Source organism: Pyrus communis, chromosome 6 (genome assembly GCF_041283825.1).
Source record: "Pyrus communis isolate YQ-2024b chromosome 6, ASM4128382v1, whole genome shotgun sequence".
NCBI classification, from domain to species: Eukaryota; Viridiplantae; Streptophyta; class Magnoliopsida; order Rosales; family Rosaceae; genus Pyrus; species Pyrus communis.
This window is the reverse complement of record NC_142570.1, coordinates 17,918,444-17,937,929: the sequence shown is the minus strand read 5'-3', so window position 1 is coordinate 17,937,929 and position 19,486 is coordinate 17,918,444. Positions and strand designations below refer to the sequence as shown.

Sequence of the window (19,486 nt, the reverse complement as noted above, 5' to 3'; positions counted from 1 at the left end):
TTCACTAGGCCCTACAATGCTTTTGCGGTAAATTCAGTATGCCAATTCATGACTGCACCCACTGAATTGCATTATGGAGCTGTCAAAAAGATTCTTAGATATCTCTAAGGTACAATTCACCATGGGATTACATATTCTGCAGACACATTAGTTCAGTTTACTACATTTTTAGACTTAGATTAGGTTGTTGATCATAATACTAAAAGATCAGTGACTGGTTATGTGGTGGTTTTGGGATCCAATCTCTTTGCAATCAAAAAAGCAAAGTTCAATGTCTAGAAGTTCCAACTGAAGCTGAATACAAAGCTCTATGACATACTGCATCTGACATTACTTGGGTGAGAAATATTTTGAAAGATTTAGTTGTTGCTTTGTCAAATCCTCCAGTGATTCAAATATGTTGCAATTGCATTAAGTGTGTAATCCTGTATTTCATTCAAGAATAAAGCATTTAGACACAAACTACCATTATGTAAGGGAGCGAGTTTAGAAGACAAATTTGGAAGTGGTGTATATTCCAACAGATGAATAAACTGTAGATGTATTGACTAAAGGACTTCACAATCCAGCTTTGGTTAGACACTATTACAATCTTCAACTTGGAAGACCCAATTGAGATTGAGGGGGGATGTTGAAGATAATAAAACCATATCAGCTAAATGCCACATCAGCGGAGGAGTGCCACCTCAGCTAAAGTTTGTTAGAGAAACTTAAGACTGTTAGTAGTTGTTAGAGTCTGTTAAGACTGTTAGCTATAGCTTAAGACATAAGAAAGCTCGTGAGAGCTATATAAAGCTTGTTGTATCTATGTGTAATTCATTCAGATTAATAGTAATCAAAAGCATTGTGTTTGCAGTCTTTCTTCTCTGCTCTTTCTTTTCTCTCAGTTCATTCATTTTCTGGTTCTTCAAGTTCATCTTTATACAACTGTTATCAACAATAACGTTAGTGGCCCTGAGGATTAGAAGTGCAGAGCTCTTATCAAGAATCCAATGAGTCTGCGAAATCCAAATTGCACCTGATATGTGGATCAAATTAATAATAATTGGAATTAGGGTTCCAATATGCTTAAGCCTTGAGCTCCAAAATGAGGTTGTTTCGGCAAAACTTAAAGATTAACATGCACCAAAAAGATCAACGAGAACAGACATGTCATAATGCGACGTAGAAATTTCCGATAAAAACTTTCGACAGACTTTCGACAACCAAGTTGCACATATAAGACGTATCTCTCACAGGTCTGTCTTTTTCTTCGTAATTCAATGGTTCTGGTGGAAGTCCATCAGTTTCATAGGACTTGTGATCTAGCTATATTATATATCTTATATTATGTATATGTCCTCTTATCTATGATGGCGAGGAGAAAGGAAGCGGATTGGCTAAAAAGAGATAAGTATGGTGACAAATGTGCTTCCTTTTTGGCCAAAAAAGATTTGAGGGACATACTATTCACTTTTTATGAGGACAAAATTTTCTACCAAAATTATGGAAGATTGAACACAAGGACCCCTTTCACGTCTATTGAAAAATGATTGTTTTTAGAAAGTTGCTAACTTGTACAGTTTTACTAGATGATTGGTCGATTTACTCATACAACAATTTATCATATTCACTAAACAAATTAATATAGGAGTACTTGTAAGTTGTATACACGAGTTACCTAGCAAAGGCAATTTTATAACAACAAAGTTGATCCTTAAGCCATTTTTAGCTTGTTAAATGTGTACATGCACAAGTGTTTGCGTGTTTAATACAAAGGAGGAAATTTTCCTTTTAGACATAGATTTTACCAAATTAATCCTCTCGTGGATGATATATATATATATATATATATATATATATATATATATATATATATTATGTTTATGACATACTGTTCAAGGTTATATACATTATTGACCTATCTTTTAATGGTTCATGTTTTAGTAACATTTAGTAAGAGTATTTTCTCCTGGTGAATTTGGTTATCCCAAATTCTATGTGTGTCCAAGTCCAAGAGTTGGATATGATAATCAAATTTTCAGTAACCTCTCGACAATGTTTACACATCTTCCATTTTGCTCTCATTAGAACGCCGTCGAATCGGTAACATTCTAGAGAAGACCTAAATTGAGGACTTGCTTGTCGAATCACATGGAAAATATAAAATCCTCAACTTATGTCGACATCAATCAATCTCTCCAAGTTACTCACTTTTTCCCAAAGTGGAATCATTCCTTGTGATGTGAGTTTCAACTATCTATACAATTATCCAAGACTAAGTAATCATAAATTCTGCTTTTGATGATAATATTCGAGAAGAAAAGGAAGCATGCAGATGCAGTTTCAAAGGGACAAATCAAGCAAAACGATTGACTGCAATAACCTTCAAACTTGTTTTCTACATCAACCATAATTGGATGGATTTTCATGCGGCTTATGCTTATTATTATGATATTGGCCCTCCCACTTCAGCAGATTAAGCATAACTAATGGTTGAGAATGGATAACATAGGATGGTGCCCAACTTTATATAACACCTTCTACTGCTGGCACTCATCAGCCATCACTCATTCATGCATATGCATCAATCTACACCCATCATTCAATAAGCGTTCGAGCTAGCACACTTTTGATGAAAATAAATAAATAAAACATCATATTTCCTAAAGGACCTTAATGATTCAATCTATGATATATAATTCGAGTAATGTTAGGGAGATTAAATTTTTTTAAACCAAATTGACAGACCAAATGATGTGGTTGTAAATGATTGGATTATTAATTAAGTATCGATTAACGTACTTATTTATTATTTGTGACACATAATTTGATTTAAAATTTTGATTTTTCTAGCATTTATCCATTTCTAAAAGAATGTACACTATTAAAATAAAACATCAAAATCATACATCCTTCAGAAAGGAGTATCCAATGTCGAGAAAGTGTAATCATATGCAACTTGTAGGGAAAAAAAAACCATAATTAGATATATGAAAAGTCAAAATGAGTAAGGGAAATTTACTTATGTAGAACTTCTTATAAATGTTCAATGAAAAACAATTTTTTTTCCTCTAAAACAGACAATAAAGATGAACTTAATGGACACTAAAGAGACACTAAAATGACTTATAACTTAGGTGGTTAAACATATTCACTCTTTACCTAAGATCTCAAGAATAAGCTGAAGTGATGTGATACATAATGAAACAAAATGAGATCGTTTAACGATACAAGAGGAGAATTTTGATTCCCACATGCTCCGATATCTCTTTTAGAGAAAAATGGGACACTATTATTGACTATGTAGTGTCTTTTAGTGAAAGTTCTAATATACATTGAAGGTTTGTTAAGAGGAGGAACCAGTCCATTTATATTTCCAAATAAGTAGTAAAGGGAACTAAAAGCTTGTGTGTATTGGAATTAGAATTTGTTAAGTCGTGTCTAGGGCACTACATTAAAATTTGTTAACGCAAATTTGAACCACATCATTGTTAGCTTATTGTGAGACCAAGTCCACCCTTCCTTATTAACGTAGATAATATCATTTGTTCAAAAAAAAAAAAATAAAAAAATAACGGAAGGCCAATACACGGTGTTTGGTGTGCTTGAATTAATGATGGTTTGTCTTATGCCCCAGACAGAATGTTATTTACATATCTCGAGCCTGTGAGATCTTCTGGCTAGAAACTACTTCAGACAAATTGGTGGGTCTTTAGGATTTGTTTGCAAAAGATATGTGAGGGAAATTAGCCGTATCAAATTGAGCCGAAGCTTGAGAGGCAGGCACATAATTATAATATAATGTAAAATATTAGTTAAATCTAATTACTTGGTAGGGCATGCTAGGGAATCACCAGTCTCTTTTTTTTTCTTAGAAACCAGTCTCAGAAAGCTTAAACGCCCATATTGTAGAAGAGCGAGTCAAACATGTAAGTGAAGCCTCACCAAGAGCTTTGTAAATCAATAAAGATGTGGGGAATGAAGATCAAACTCAGGAACACTAGTAAACAAGATTCTGATACGATATCAAACATCTTTTAAGAGGATTCACGGCATGTTAAATCATGTTAAGGTTCTTTGCTATGCATCGGAGTAAACCACATGCTCCACCGCTTCTACAGTCCTCCTCAGTTCTTTGAGTTTCATTCTTCCACATTGTACTCCAGAAATAAATATAAACACAAATATATAGAAGAAAATAGTTGTACGAAAACTATTTTGATCAAAATTATAAGGGAACTTTCATGAAAAGGGCTTGTCCTAAATTTATTTTAACTAAAAACCATGCTATAACTTTGTTAAATGAAAAAAAAAAAAATTAAATTTTAATAAAAATGACAAAAAAATTAAATTTTAATGAAAAGGACACAATTATAAAAAATAAAAATAAAAACTTACGCATGTGGGACCTGTTCACTGTTTATAAAAAAACTAAACACTATTTATGAAACTGAACGATATTATAGTATTATTGGTCAAATTTCATAACTAGTGCCTAGTTTTTTGTCCACTTTCATAAATAGTGTCTAGTTCTTGGTCATATTTCATAAATAGTGCTGGTGTTCAAAAAAAAAAAAAAAAAAAAATTCATAAATAGTGCCTAGTTATTGGGTCATAAATAGTGTCTCTTTCTTGGTCTGGTTTCATAAATAGTGTCTAGTTATTAGTCCACTTTCATAAATAGTGCCTAGCTCCTGGTCAGGTTTTGATAAATATTGTCTAGTTCTGACTCCAGTTTCATAAATAATTTCTACCTATCGGTTTAGTTTTGGAAATAATGCATAATTCTTGTTTTCATTTCATAAATAGTATCAACTTATTGGTCTAGTTTCATAAATATTCTCTACTTATTGGTCTAGTTTCATGAATAGTGTCTACTTATTGATCAAGTTTTTTAAATAGTGTTGAATTTTTGGTTCAGTTTCATAAGGTTTGAAACTTACACCATTTTTTGTCCTGTAAAAGCACTCATTGCGCTGAAAATAATAAACCCAGAAGTGACCCTTTAGATCAAAACCTTGCGAAGATTATGTTCTCAGTAATTATATATAAAAAGTTGTTTTCAATTACCAAATTAAAATCTCTTCACATTTTTTACATACCTACAATAATAAATGTAGCTCTCCATCCAATTTCTTGAGCTTGGGTATCATCTTGGAGAAATTTTTCCTTGTGCCCGTAACACAAAATGGTATACCACGTATTAATATGTAAGTGGAGAAAAAATTTATTTTTTATGTTAGTAATTTTTTAACACAAGAATCTCATAACTTGTATAAAGACACGTGGTGTACCATTCCGTATTCCAAGCACATTGAAAAGAAAATCATCATCATGAAGACTACTATTGGAAAACAACATCAAAAAAATAAAACTAGGGAATGTAATTTAATTTGAAGTATTTTTCTTATTCTAAGCACAAAAAAAAAAAAAAAACAACAACAACTATTAATGTGGTTGACAATGAGAGAAAAAGGTAGAAAGTGGAAAGGGGGGAGGGGGTGACGCGTCCGGCGCAAGTTAAGTTTTTTATGCTTTTATTTTTTTATTTTTATTTTTTTTGTTTTTATTATTAAATAAAATTAGTAAATGATTTTTAATTAAAATATAAAAATTTAAAGTTATTTTCATTAGTTTTACAAAATTATAAAAGAATCCTACTTGTCCTTAGAATTGGTCACGACCAGCCACACATTGTGGTCTTTAAATTTGAGCCCATCTAATTAGACAAAAGTTGAGAGCCCACTTGGGTCATTTAGGGTTTGCAATGAGGAAGGGCCATTGCATATCCTGCACCTGCACTACACTGTCATTCAATCTCTCAACAAAGCTAGCCTGCTTGTTTTTGCTTTATTTTCAGCTTGCCATCTCACACATGGGCAATTTTCACTGACCAAATTGAGGCGTCATAAAACTGAGAATCTGGTGCATTATTAACTGGTTTCTTCCCAACCATAAGACCATAAGGGATGTAATTCAAATACAACTTTTCACACGTAAATATGTACAATGATCTAATCTGAGTGAAAACATTATTAAAGACAAATCGGGACGGAGGAGTAGATCACACCTCAAAGTTACACTTTTAACAGTTTCAGGATTCAAGCTGTGAAATGTCGGCCTATTTTGATTCATTTGGTGAACTTAAATCGCAACAGAGGGTGCTTGAAATGTAAACCTTGGGTGTTGATGATTGCCTTCGTATGTAACAACCAACATGTTAGGATCCTCCAAGCATCGTTCGACATGCTTTCGTGCAGGACATCCTCGCACACAGCTGCATTTGTAATAACTCCTTTGAAACCAAAAGCATGATTGAACAGACATATCAGCTAAACCCTTGGCAACGGTTAAGCATAACATTCAGATTTTGTACTTAGTTGGTGATAAAACATCGAATCTATGCTTTACTAGCAGGACAATGACAACATATGCAGGCATACATGATAGAAGCGTATGCATGATAGAATTAAACAAATATATACACATCAAATAATCTGAACACTGAGATTGGAAACCGGTGCAGCTTAATGGTTAGTGGTTAACTTGTATGCAATTTAGAAGACTTTTCGAAATCTATATGGAAATGAAAATAATAACATAGAAATACCTAGGATATGGAGACCCCTTGATAGGCTTCTGCCCATACTTCCTCCAAGAATAGTCATCAGGAGGTATATCAGCTAGCTTATTGCTTACGGCCGGAACTCGTATTCTTCTCTTTATTCTCAGTTTCCTGTGAGGAGACGAACAAACATAAGAGATTAAAAACCTTTAGCAAGCAACAAGAAAAAAGCAAACAAAAAAAACCAATTATAAAATTGTGTAACAAACAACAAAAAGCAGCCACGTATAGGATTGTATTTTAATTGGGACTGAAATACCTTCTCTTTGAGCAATGACATCCACCGGTAGAGGCTAAACATCTTGTACTGGCTTCTTCACACTTCTTTTTAGAAGAAAACATAGAGCCGCTATCTTGAGAAGCAAAGAGTTCAGACGAAGAATAGTGAATCATCCGCGTCTGCGTGTTGATGCTACTTCCGTCCATACTAATCAAAGAAGTACTAGGCTTCTGTGAGAATTGGTTCAAACCCATGATCAAATTATTAGGAAGAACCACACTGGTTTCACAGCGGCCTTGTTGCAATGCCAGGCTCGGTTTTCGCTGTCTAACCATGCTAAAGCCATTACTTCGGAACACATTTGCAGCTGCATGATCACTCTGATGAGTATTACTAAACAACTGTCTAAACCCTGAGCTAGGCTGATGGGATTCCAACAGTTCAACCTGGTTTATGCCACGGGATTCGGGCAGTGGACCCCTTCTGATCCTCTTCTGATTTGATAAGATTGATCCATCAAGGAGAGTAAGCAGTTTGCGGAATTCGTTTACTGCATCTTGAGCAACCAGGCTTACTTCTTGAGCACTTCTCTTATGCTTTTTCTCAGAGAGGGAACCAAAGAGGCGATGGGCATGCTTCAAACTGCTTTGAGCAACCTCATGAATTCTGAAATCCAACCCTGGGTTCATTGAAAGACAGACACCTGATTCCCTTTCCATGATTCAATTGCAGATTAATATTCATGCAAATTATGCAATTGCAACCTCAATATTCCGGCACATCAATGTGGCAGAAACCACCCAATGTAGTGTGATGCTTTAGTGGATAAAACATTCATCATCCACTTCATCGGATCTTTGGTTATATTTTGAAATAAACAAGAGCTTGCTGCCCAGATAGTCAATGGTGCCTTAAGTTTCACAACCCACTAAGGCACTAACCAACACAATATCTGACATATCTTACATTGATTGAGAGAGAGAGAGAGAGAGAGAGAGAGAGAGAGAGAGCGGAGTACAGGGAAGAATGATAAATTGCATGCTTCATCTATTTAAAAATCATAAATCTCAATAAGATGTTGAAAAATTTACATACTAATACTTTATATGACGTCCTTACAATGATGACGTGTTAATCATAAATGGGGGAATAAGTAGGTTCACACATGAAAGAAAACAATCATTTTTCAAGTATAAGATCAAAACTTAATGTAGCTTAAAGTATCGTCTTTTCAAAATCTAAAATTGACTAACAAAATAAAATGTTGTTTAATCCATTTTCATTATCTGGCGGCTAGAAAATGATTTTCTCACTTTTTTTTCTTCCTTATGCAGTCTGCGCACTCCTATTTATTTCTTTCACTTGATTCTTCTTTGATTAATTCAACTCAAAAGCAAAAATAAACATAAGTATGCAAGGAAACAAAATAAGTGATTGAAAATCAGGAAACAAATTAAGTAATCAAAATTCACTCCTCAAAAAGTACATGAAGGAAACGAAGTTCGAACTTATTCTAAAATCTTACGCTACCCTCTCCGCCCCTTGTAACCACAAAGGCTTCAATTCTTTTCACACTCTCTCCCCTCTTTTATCAGTCCTTAATTCCAAACAAAATTAATCAACAAAAAGTATGTGGAGGAAAACTATTACAAAGTTTGGTTTCAAAATTTGCATATGAATTCAATGTTATTATCTCATAATTTGCATTTGTGAATTGTGGGGCATGTAGCAAAGAAGACGACGAATAAGGATTCGATGACTTGAGTGAAGAGTTTGGTTTTATGTAGCATTATTCGACTTACCCAACAATCTATTCCCACTAATTAACTAGCTTGAAGCATGCTTGCTCCCAAAGGGTGGCAACTAGTCGCTTTGCCTCCACTCATCACTTTACTGCATCGTTTATTAATTTCACAGGATTCTGTATTGTCAAAGTTCAGGGATTTTTTTCATATACATATTCGTTGGATTGACTGCACATTCAATCATTCATTACCTTGATGCATCTCCTACACTCAAGCATAGTAAAATTTTCGCTAATTATTGTATCCGTAGAACTCATTTGGTTGGGCTAAAGCTTCGGCCGAGTATGCAACTACGAATTCGACCAACTTGAAAGCTCAAACAAAACAATCGCAAAATCAAAGCGAACAAAAGCTGCACAAACATGTTTCATAAGTCTACATCTAAGTTCTTTTCTTCCAAAATCTGTTCATTACATCATCAATTGTGCGGCCTAATGTGCTCCTGAAGAATCAGAAAATCCTGTCTCTTCATAGGGAAAACAATTGCACTAGAAACCTTCTTTGGCTCTTGTAAGCTCGTCAAGCACAAGAAAAAACAATAAATGACAACAAATTCTGAATCATTATTTTTGAATTTCTGCGTGAACACTTATCCTGTTACCAATACTAATAATAAGATCAGTACATGAATCAGAAAGTAAATAAATGATTCTAAAGCCTGAATACGCTTATATGCAGCTAATGGTACAAATAGATATCATACTTCCACAAGCTCTGTCATTCCCAACTTAAGCTTCTCATAAATTTCTTTTCCTCCGCGGAACATAGCCGAGTCGTGAACGTTTGTTTTTGACAGGAGTACACCAGCTCTGATAATCAGCCACCTTGCCTCTTAGCTTTTTGTACTCTCTTGATCTTAAAACTGTCTCCATAATGTTAATATCTTCACGAATTTCGTGTCTGGAAAGAGATGCCAGACCAGGAAGAATGTCCCTCTGAAAATCTTTCATTCTCCTCCCCCTTCTCAACTTAATGCCAAATTCCTTACTGTCATTGTAATTCACCTCAGAAGGCTTTAATGACACGCAATAGTCATCTTCAGTGCTCTCTATTAGATTTAGTGTGAGTAACTCATAAGAATCAGAAGAACACTGTGGTTGTTCACTCTCCTTCGTTTCCATCTTATTTGCACCTCCTACTTCGTAAGTGCAATCATGACAACATGATGAACTCTCCAATGAGATTCCGACAAGTGCTTCAGCTGCTCTGATCAAAACATCCAGTTCAGCTGAATCCCCTCCCTTGTTGAGGTCTTTGTGTTTTAATTCACTGCTGTCAGAAGATCTTCGGTCCTGCTCACCCATTAAGGTTTCTGAAACTTGAGACTCTACATGTGTTCCTGAAAACTGATCAACAGAAAAGGGATTTGAGTTTCCATATTCAATTTCAGACTGCATAGTCTTTACACTTCTGGAATCATCTTCACCAATGCAGCATGGTTTACATGAAGCAGAAGATATATTGCCATGTCCATCTGGATCAACTTTTCGACAATGATCAGTATATGAAAATACAGGGTCTTCTACTTTGTTGTTCTCATAATTTACTTGTCTAGCAGAAGTGCACGAACTACTTCGACTGTTTAGGAGCTTCATGATGAACCCATTGTTTCCATTACTGGGGTCATTACTGTGGAAACCAACTCCTTCCTGGAGGTCTATCTTCGATCTAGGCACAGCCTCCAAGCTTACATTGCCCATTCCACTTATGCTCGATCCATCAACTTTGAAGTTTCCAGCATTGTATTTTTGAAACCCTTCAGAAGTTTCAATTGAGCCATTATTATTTAGTTTTTTCCCAGTTTCGTAACAATGAGGGCCCTCCTCTACCTTGCTAACTAATCCGCGTAAATGTGAAGAGCTAGCTGTTGAAAAATGGGCTACTGTATGATCATTTGAGAGACAAGATGAATCATCATTCTGAATTTTGTTAAGGTCCAGTAGCCCTGTTTCATATGAACCGAAATGCTGCCTCCTGGTGGATGAATTGTTAATTGCAATGCCACCAGAACGCTTTTCTAATCCTGAAAAAAGAGACCAACACAAATTCTAAAATGTACACAAGACTGAACCTTCAGAAACAACTCAATGCCACGTAAATAGTTGTGCACGGAATAACTGAACCCATACCTTGATTGAAAGGATTCCACTCGCTGCCATATAAATGAGGGTTACTCTCAGCAGCATGAAAGAATAGATTTTTCTTCACACTACTCGAGATGATCAGATCAAAGAGGACAGAAACTTCTGAATTGTCTGTGCCCCTGGCGCTTGTTATTGGAGCAGTACTGCTGAAAGAAGGTGACTGTTCCAAGCCCTCATTTGATGTCCTTTCAATCGGTTCTTCTAAATCAATCATGTGTTGCGAGCAGGAATGAGTTTCTAAATCAAACCAAATCCTCTTAGTACCTCCCTCTTTCCTATTGTCCTCTTGAATGCTCAGGGATAGCTTCAGCTCCGCTGGATCTGCGACATTATCACAACAAAGAGATCACCTAAGTTCCAGAGTTACTTTCAAGTGATACCTTGTATGATTATCCTTCGGGAGATTCTTACCAATATAGCTAATGCATTGATCTGTGTGAAGTTTAAGCTCAGGATTCCTTGGCTGAATCTTATCATCTACACCCTTGCACCGTTCTAACAAGTTCTGAAATATAGATTGTGTAAAGCAAACTTCAAAGACAAGCACCAAATCACCACACTAACACCATAAATAACAAGTAATATAAAATGAAACTAGGTTAGTTATCAACCCATCTCTAAAGACTAGATACTTTATTTATCTCTGCCTCAGGATAGATCTTGACCAAATTAGTTGATAAGTTTGTTACAAAGGCACGACCAAATTTCGGTCCATATATTCTGCCTTAGACCTACTGCTATCAGTCTGAAAATACCACATACATTGCAACGAAACAAACAAGGGCCAAGTGGGAGCACAAACTGTGGCTGCTTCCACTCCCCTTTATCATAAAAACACACTTACCATACGTTCGTCTCTTCCATAATTTCTCCGCGGTAAAAGATTCAACTCAGCACCAGCTATGCTATAATTGTATCTACCAAACTCCATCCTGCCAAGGTTCTGCATCAGTGTCTTCTGTATCCTATATAGATGATGGAGTTCATGAACCTGGAGGGAAATCAGTAGCGAAAATTAAATAGAGTGGAATCTATTTTTTTTTGCATTTTTCCCCATTTGCATCTTAAACACGTGTAAGGCAAATTCAGTGCAGCCTACTTTGAGTAAACCCAAAATTTCCAATCCGCCAAAAGTAAGCAGCAAAAGTTTGACATGTGCAATTGATACAAATGTTGTTTTTTTTCAAGCCTTACATAACATCAATCAACAACAAGGTTTTCCCAATGCAAATACGATAGCCAATCATACACAAACACAAGATCTGTTCCATGACTCAACTTTTATCCTGTGATTTAGAGTATCCTAATACCTGTTTTTTAAACATAATCTCCTGGCTGAGCATAGTCTTCCTCACAACATCGTCTAGAGAACCAGCGTATGCTTGCATTGAATTCAGATCAAGATCTCCCCGCATCAACATTTTTTCTGTTTCTGAAATTACATCAAATCAGATTTTACATCTTTGAACATAACAGTATTTATAACCAATTTCCACAACGTACTTCATGCCTAGTCCGTACAAAACTCTGTTTGACTAATTGCAAGTAATAAGAAGTGGTTTCTACACTGGCAACCAAAACGTTGTTCTTTGCCGTTTGAAGGAAGAGTTTGCAAAATATCTGTTGTATTCTCTCACTTGCTATTTTGCTATGATCTCACCCCCACCGACTTTTTCTAGCAATAATCTATTCTCCACTACCTATCCTTCCCTCTCCTCTCCTCTCCTGTACTCTTCTCTCCTCAATAGTTTGACCACCACTAATTATTGCAATTAAAAATTATGTCACCGTAACCAATCCAAACGCAACTAATTATGATTGCACTAATTATAATTAATGGCTAAATTGCCAGCTGCACAGTGATTGACAAATAAGTTTTAAAATGTAAAACAAAAGGAAGGGTACATAAACATCCATTGGAGCCGAGTAACCAATTAATGAGACCTCTATCATCCTAATTGCAACTGTCGTAACCTGTCTAATTCTCTTCTACGCTTGTGTGGAATTCGTTCCCCACAAAGACACAAAGTTTACGAAAGTATCACTCTCGATGAGACAATAACCTAAGTTGTGAGACAAGTTAATATGATGTTCTTTTTTTCATTTCTGGTATTTGGGGAAATCTAGGAAATGGTTTAGTGAATAATTACTAACATGGGCCATGGAAGTTGTTTTGCAACCAAACTACTTCAAAGTAAAGGTAGTATTACTATTAATGCATCAAACTGTTAGTTTCCTGTAATTAAAAAGAAAACCCAAAAGGTCATTACTTTTACACAACACATTCATTCAACACCCAACCACTGCAAAATAATTCAAGCAACAGAAATCCCATGTCGCAAATCGTCTATCTATGACAACCGAAATTCCAAAAAATACATCTTCCTGCACAATTTGGAAATGTAGAGAAAGAAAGAGAGAGAGAGAGTACCAAGGTGAAGAAATATCTGCTTCTGCTTCTTCTTCTCCTTCACTAAATTCTCATTTTCTCCAACATATCCAAGGGACTGTAATCCAGAACCAATGCGGCCTGCCAATGATTCAACTTGTGAAGAGAGAGAAGGGGGGGGGGGGGGGCGGGGGGGCGGGAGAGAGAGGAGAGAGAGAGAAGCGCAGGAAGGGCGCGTACGGGATCACGTATCAGTTGTTCCCACAACCCAAATCATCCTCTCCCTTCTCTTCTCTCTCTCTCGGTCGTTGGGATTCCTTTCTTCTCTCTCTTGTTTTTCTCTTTTAAGGCTGTCACTTGTCAGACGAGTTTCTGCTGGGAAAGTTTCAACGGCAAAAGTTATTGATTACACTTGTGCATCTTCCTCATTACTTGTTTTACCTTCTTATCCCTCGTACTATCTCCCAGATTACACTTTTCTCCTTGCTTCATAATGGAATTTTCTATTTTATACATTATATTTAGACCATCTCCAACTCTGACCTAATACCTAAAAATATTTAACTCAGAAAATTTAGATGGGCGCCTAAAACCTAAAAATATTTAACTCAGAAAATTTAGATTTTAGCCCAGAAACAGTTTTTCTGCTCGAACTCTTCTGGCCTAAAATTTTAGCCCGGAATTATTAAAGAATGAACTTAGGCTAATGTTTTTCTTAAATTAACTTTTTTTAAAATAAAAAAAAAATTATGTAGACTATCGTAATTTAATTTTATGAATATTTTAATTTAAAAATATTTAAATTCCAATAAATATTGAAAAATCATTAAATCGACACATTTTAATTTTATTGAAGACATCTATTCTACATCAAAGTGTGGAATAATAAGTATAATAATTATTGAAGACATCTTGATTAATAGAAACAATAATTAATACAAACAACAATTAATAAACCACATAAATTTAATACAATCGAAAATTCATAAATGACATAAACTTAATAATGATATCCATCATCTTGATTTGGTGATTGAGTTCGTGGTGGACTTGGGGTATACTCTTGAGATGAATTATCTTCTTGAAACATACTCCTTATGGCATCCCTTTGCTTACCACGTAAGTAATTCTTCCTCTCTGGAGTGTATTTGTTGAGGTCCTCCATCATCAAATTTATTTCGAACCTTTCTTGCTCCCTATCCCCTTCTTCCTTCATTTGCAAATGCATTCGGACCGCTTCTTTTTGGCGAGCACTATGGGTTTCGCTCAATTTTGCAATTCCGGTAGCAATGGGTCCACTCATCGGATCTTGGGACTTCCCTTTTCTCTTTGCTCCATTTTGCTTATCTCTTCCCAGGGGCCTTGCAAAAGAAAAAGTTGGGGTAATTTGTTCAACACCTTCATTCACACCTTCATTGAAATCATTTGGGGGCGAGGCTTCACTATGAAATAATCTTCCCCATTGTTGGTCTGCATCGGTTCCCCACCTCGGACAATTCTTGAGGACTTCCAAGTATGATTCAACTTAAAAACTTGATTTTTTTTTTGGTGTAGTTCTTGTCTTGTAAATTGCCATTGCTTTGTCACCCTATGCATCACATACGTAAAAACAATTAGTTGAAAAATACTATTATATACATTGCAAATAAAATATCAACAAAGAAACTCACAATTCTGAGAAGCTTCTTCCACTATGCATGTCAACCGTGGCTCTCTCTCCAAGCTTCTCTTCCATAAATTGCATGCTTCGTTGATAATCTTCCACCGATCATAAACACCACCAGCTTCCCTTCGACCAGCGTTAGAGTTTTCATGGAACTTATCAACAATTTTACCCCACAAAACCTTTCTATCTTGATTCATGCCGACGGCACCATCTTCGCTAATAGAAATCCATGCGAAACATAAAGCAATATCTTCGTCAAAGGTCCAATTACGACCTCTAACATGCTCTTTTGCCATCTTGAAAAATTTGGAAATGAGAAGAAATGGTAGAAAGAAAAATTGGAAGAATTGTAGGAGAAACGTGAGTTTTGTGTGGATGTTTGAACAAATACATAGGTATTTATAGAGTTTTTGGGTGAATTTTTAGTTAAATTATTTTTTTAAAATTATTTTAGCATTGGATTTAAATTTGGACCATTAGATTTTTTTTTTACCGTTAGATTTGATTATATTCGATCTAAGCCGTTGGATTCAATAAATATATAAATATAAAACTAAAAAGGAAAAAAAATGAACGTGGACCATTGGATTAAAAAAAGTAGCCGTTGGGCTACCGACACCCACTGATAGCCAGGGGACACGCCCACATGGGTAGGGTTCGCCTCGGCTTCCATCTAGCGTGTTGGGCATGTCAACTGTGTGTTTCACTCGCACCCTGTGGGCCCGACTCCAATTTGTGTCCTAAATTTGGGCAGGTATTTTGCCCTGGGATGAATTTTAGGTTTTAGGTTTTGTTTAGGCCATGGGTTGGTTTGGGTTTTGGGGGGAAAAAAAAGGGAATTATAGGTTTTAGCCCAGGGTTGTAGTGGGTCTTAGGGTGGGAGATTTGAAACCAATTGACGGAGTATAACGTAAGCTTTCTCACATGCAACTAAAAAAGTATTATTAGACTGTAGTATTAAGGGGGTGTTTGATAATGGAAATGATGTATACCTTACATGCCAATTTGTGATAAGTAAGCATGTCATAAGACTATGATTGGGTTTTCTACTATTTTGAATACACTTTGAGGGATTTGAGTAGCTAATCGATCAACACAATGTAACCAATTAACCAACCATTCACATCTCGTAAATTTTTTGTGCAATAAAGAATTTTTGACATCATAATTAGGTAATATTTTGTTGGAGATTTTTTATAATCAGTCGATCAAACGTGTGTGAGTGATTTCCTTAACTTTAATTAATAAATCAGCCTAAAGGCGAGACAATTTAGCTCACCAAAATATTTTTGGGTAAATTATGGTTGAGCAAGTAAGATTAGAAATTTAGCACCTTCTTAACAAAAAAATTAAAATAAAAAAAGTTACCCCTTTCTTAACAAAAATTAGCCATCGCAGATAAGAGTACTAGTAAGTTGAAGTTTAAGCGTAGTGGTAGTATCGTAATTAAGTTGAAGTTTAGTGGCATCAACAACTATTTTTTCACAAAACCAGCAAAATTGTCACTCCACTTGCATCTTGCCACATGCACTATGATAGCCCGTTCCGAATTATTCGTACTGTAGTTATGAAATGACAATTTTTCCTTTGGTGGTTATTTCTCATTTTGGGTGGTTGTTTTGTTGTTTTGGTTTGTTACACCTGGACCACACACACTCACATACACCCATTCCTATTTCCGCCCGTGTCTCTCTCTCTATCGTGAACTCTCTCTCTCTCCTTCTCACTTGTACGGACGAGACTTAAAACCCTTGCAAACGTGACGGATTGAAGTGGAAAATAGTACCTTTGTGTTCGTGAGGACCATACGAGTTCAACCATACCAAATTTAGGTAAGGAATCCTTCAATTTCACATCGAACCATCAGCCTCAGATTTTTTCACTGTTAATGCACACATGGAATATTGATTTTCAAGGATTTTGAAGCTTATAGGAAGCTTAGTGAGATCCTTAGGAAGCTCGGGGTGGTTCATTGGGTGAAATTGGATGTCGGGAAAACTAGTTTTGAAGTTGGCTGGGTTTTCTCGAATATCTCTGGTAAGATCCTGTGATCTTTGAGGTTTCAAATAGGTATAACATTGTTCTACTCATCTCCAGCTTTCCATTGGTGCAAATTTCATAGAAAATGGTCAAGAAACGAGTGAGAAACGAAGGTTTTAAAGACTTTCCAGTTTCCGGGGACCAGCGACTCGCCGGAGAAGAAGACGGAATATTCCGTCAGTTTGGACGGAATATGCTGACGCCGTCAGTCAGTTTTAACGAAATTCGTTAGGGTTTAACGGAATATTCTTGATGGCGTTAACTGACGCCGTCAGTGTGACTGTCACGTGGCCGCACGTGGGGGCGCGTAGGTTCGTGCACTCGCCGACGCATGGTGACACACCCCGATCGAGATCAAGGCATGATGGCCGTCACGTGGAAGTGACGTAACCATGTGCACAGTGCGGAAGCTAATAAAATAATAATATAAATAGTCCGAATAAATAAAAACTAGCTTTACACAAGGTAAAAATGAACAAGTGCAAGCATAAGTGTGAACGCTAGGCTCAGAGCATGAAAGCCTAATGCAGTCCAGAAGAAAACGACACGACAAAAGAACACCCGAAGGTGGTCCTACATTGGTGGTGGTCTGTCAGATATGCCGGGGAAATCCTCAGGGAAGCCACCAAACGTGCTAGCCAACTAGAACCTGGAGGGCCGCAAAACAAAAGCGTGAGTGGGCAAAAACAAAGCTCTTCGAAAACCATTTAATAAATAAGTTCTAACCCCTCGCCGTAAAACCTGTATACTTCCCAGAAAATATAACATACATATATATATATATATATATAAATCATGCTCAGGAATATGCTATGCCAAAACTCAAAGCAAAATGCAAGTTTTCTGGTAATATCGCATCACTATCATATAATCTGTCAGCCGGAGTCACTAACGTGACCTGTACGGCTGAATCTAGAGCTCAAATCTCCATTTCACTAACTAGACCTGCACACGAGTCGGAACCACCTAAAGTGGTCTGTACGACAAGCCTGGGTGTAATATATATATATATATACGCTCAAGTGCTACAATCACGTGAAGGCTGGGCGAATAATCGCAGGTCACCTACGAGTCGGAACCACCTAAAGTAGCCTATACGACAGGACTGTGCACCTAACTTGGATCGAAGATGAGCGTGTGGTGCGGGAGGTGAACATCACGTGAAGAACTATGCCCAACTCTGGGCGGGAGCACTAACACCGGGGGTGCAGGTTATGAGCTCTCTATGCATCTCAAATCACTACTGAATGTAAACATAAATCATAACTCACCTGGCACTTACCTGTGCGTCCACAACACCAAACATATATAAACATATGCGATTCATAATGCGTAAATCAATGACAAACTATAAGCATGGCATATAAACGAATAAACATTTCATTTAACTTTCTGGGAAAAGTATAAGTATATAGGTATATACGGAAAACCAAAAGCCCACTCACTGGTATGTGGAAGGGTCGTAACCCCCCTGCCTCGAGTGACCACGCTCGTCCTCGGGGTAGGTATCACCTATATCCGAAACAACTATAAAAACGTTAATTTTAAAGCACATAACCAACCTTAAGAAATAACTTCTCATACAATGCCCAAATGGGGTGTATAAATACACCAACGTGATCTACTCAACCTCAGGAATATCCTTATATTTTTAGAAAAAAATTTCACCGCCGCACGCGCCCCCACGCGCCGGCCAAGGCACAGCCACACGTGCCTGGCACGCTAACTGCGTCAGTTAACGCCGTTAGGAATATTCCATTAACTTTAACGGAATCCGTCAACGACATTAGGAATATTCCATCCAAACTGACGGAATATTCCGTCGTCTTCTCTGGCGAGGCTCCGGCGCCGGAAAATCGGGAAATCTTTAAATCGTCCTATCTTCTTCGTTTTTCAACCAAATTTCACAAAATTGGTACCAAATTGAAGCTTACAACGAGAAGAACAACATCATACCACTTTCAAGTGCTAAAATCCACGAAATATCGTCGGGAAAATACCCCCAACTCCGGCCAACCTCGAAACTCACGATCCCGACGTCTAAAACATTCAAACGAACCACCCCGAGCCTTCTAAGGACCTCACCAAGCTTCCTACAAGCTTGAAATTCCCAAAAACATAAGAATTTACGTGTGCATGAACAGTGCCAAAAATCGGGTATCCCGAGTTCGACGTGAAAACGAAGGTATCCTTAACTGAAATGGGTATGGTTGAACTCATACGGACCTCACGAGCATGGATATGTACTTTGTTTCTTCAATCTGTGAAGATTACATGGGTTTTGGAGTGTGTCCGTACACATGGATATAAAAATGGGAAGGGAAATGGCACGGGATAGGTGCAGGGATAGGGGGAAAGGGTGAGGGAAATTATGGGAGTGTGTGTGTGGTCCACAACCAGCCACACCAACTCAAAACAACCACACGACGTAAAAATCACACTAGGGGCAAAATCGTCTTTTCACGCGTACGTTTTAAAATTTTCGGAACGGGCTGTCACAACCTACCCACCTTAATAGAATTTCATCCCAAAATTCAAAACAACCATAAAACAAACCCCTAGTGATCAAAGAACAACCGAGGATACAAATCTCTCATCCGATATTCTGTTTCCCA

At 36.8% G+C, this 19,486-nt stretch overlaps 2 protein-coding genes across 4 annotated transcripts; both read right to left on the bottom strand.

The window, feature by feature from the left end:
* Positions 1 to 5,893: 5,893 nt before the first annotated feature.
* LOC137709934 (putative WRKY transcription factor 7) lies at positions 5,894 to 7,762 on the bottom strand. The gene is made up of 3 exons (XM_068448916.2): positions 6,867 to 7,762; positions 6,593 to 6,718; positions 5,894 to 6,277 (listed from the first exon to the last, which is right to left on the bottom strand). The coding sequence occupies exons 1-3, from the start codon at positions 7,544 to 7,546 to the stop codon at positions 6,127 to 6,129; spliced, it is 957 nt and encodes a 318-aa protein (XP_068305017.2). The 5' UTR covers positions 7,547 to 7,762; the 3' UTR covers positions 5,894 to 6,126.
* Positions 7,763 to 9,175: 1,413 nt separating this feature from the next.
* LOC137711238 (uncharacterized) lies at positions 9,176 to 13,581 on the bottom strand. 3 transcript variants are annotated; one of them, XM_068450466.2, is made up of 6 exons: positions 13,208 to 13,566; positions 12,087 to 12,208; positions 11,621 to 11,767; positions 11,188 to 11,281; positions 10,762 to 11,097; positions 9,176 to 10,655 (listed from the first exon to the last, which is right to left on the bottom strand). In XM_068450466.2, the coding sequence occupies exons 2-6, from the start codon at positions 12,195 to 12,197 to the stop codon at positions 9,370 to 9,372; spliced, it is 1,974 nt and encodes a 657-aa protein (XP_068306567.2). In that variant the 5' UTR covers positions 12,198 to 12,208; positions 13,208 to 13,566; the 3' UTR covers positions 9,176 to 9,369. The 3 variants fall into 3 exon arrangements, with proteins under 3 accessions (XP_068306567.2, XP_088551960.1, XP_088551961.1); XM_088695834.1 differs by having other exon boundaries at positions 12,087 to 12,202; positions 13,208 to 13,483; XM_088695835.1 differs by lacking the exon at positions 12,087 to 12,208 and having other exon boundaries at positions 13,208 to 13,581.
* Between the last annotated feature and the right edge of the window lie 5,905 nt (positions 13,582 to 19,486).

What these genes read in the sequence shown, in the direction of transcription:
- LOC137709934 (XM_068448916.2), bottom strand. Translation starts at nt 7,546, where the DNA reads ATGGAAAGGGAATCAGGTGTCTGTCTTTCAATGAACCCAGGGTTGGAT. An exon ending in TGTCATTGCTCAAAGAGAAG is followed by an intron (nt 6,719 to 6,866) that starts GTATTTCAGTCC and finishes GTCTCCTCACAG; the next exon opens with GAAACTGAGAATAAAGAGAA. An exon ending in AAGGGGTCTCCATATCCTAG is followed by an intron (nt 6,278 to 6,592) that starts GTATTTCTATGT and finishes TTGGTTTCAAAG; the next exon opens with GAGTTATTACAAATGCAGCT.
- LOC137711238 (XM_068450466.2), bottom strand. Translation starts at nt 12,197, where the DNA reads ATGTTGATGCGGGGAGATCTTGATCTGAATTCAATGCAAGCATACGCT. An exon ending in AGATTATGTTTAAAAAACAG is followed by an intron (nt 11,768 to 12,086) that starts GTATTAGGATAC and finishes ATTTCCCTCCAG; the next exon opens with GTTCATGAACTCCATCATCT. An exon ending in GTGGAATCCTTTCAATCAAG is followed by an intron (nt 10,656 to 10,761) that starts GTATGGGTTCAG and finishes CTCTTTTTTCAG; the next exon opens with GATTAGAAAAGCGTTCTGGT.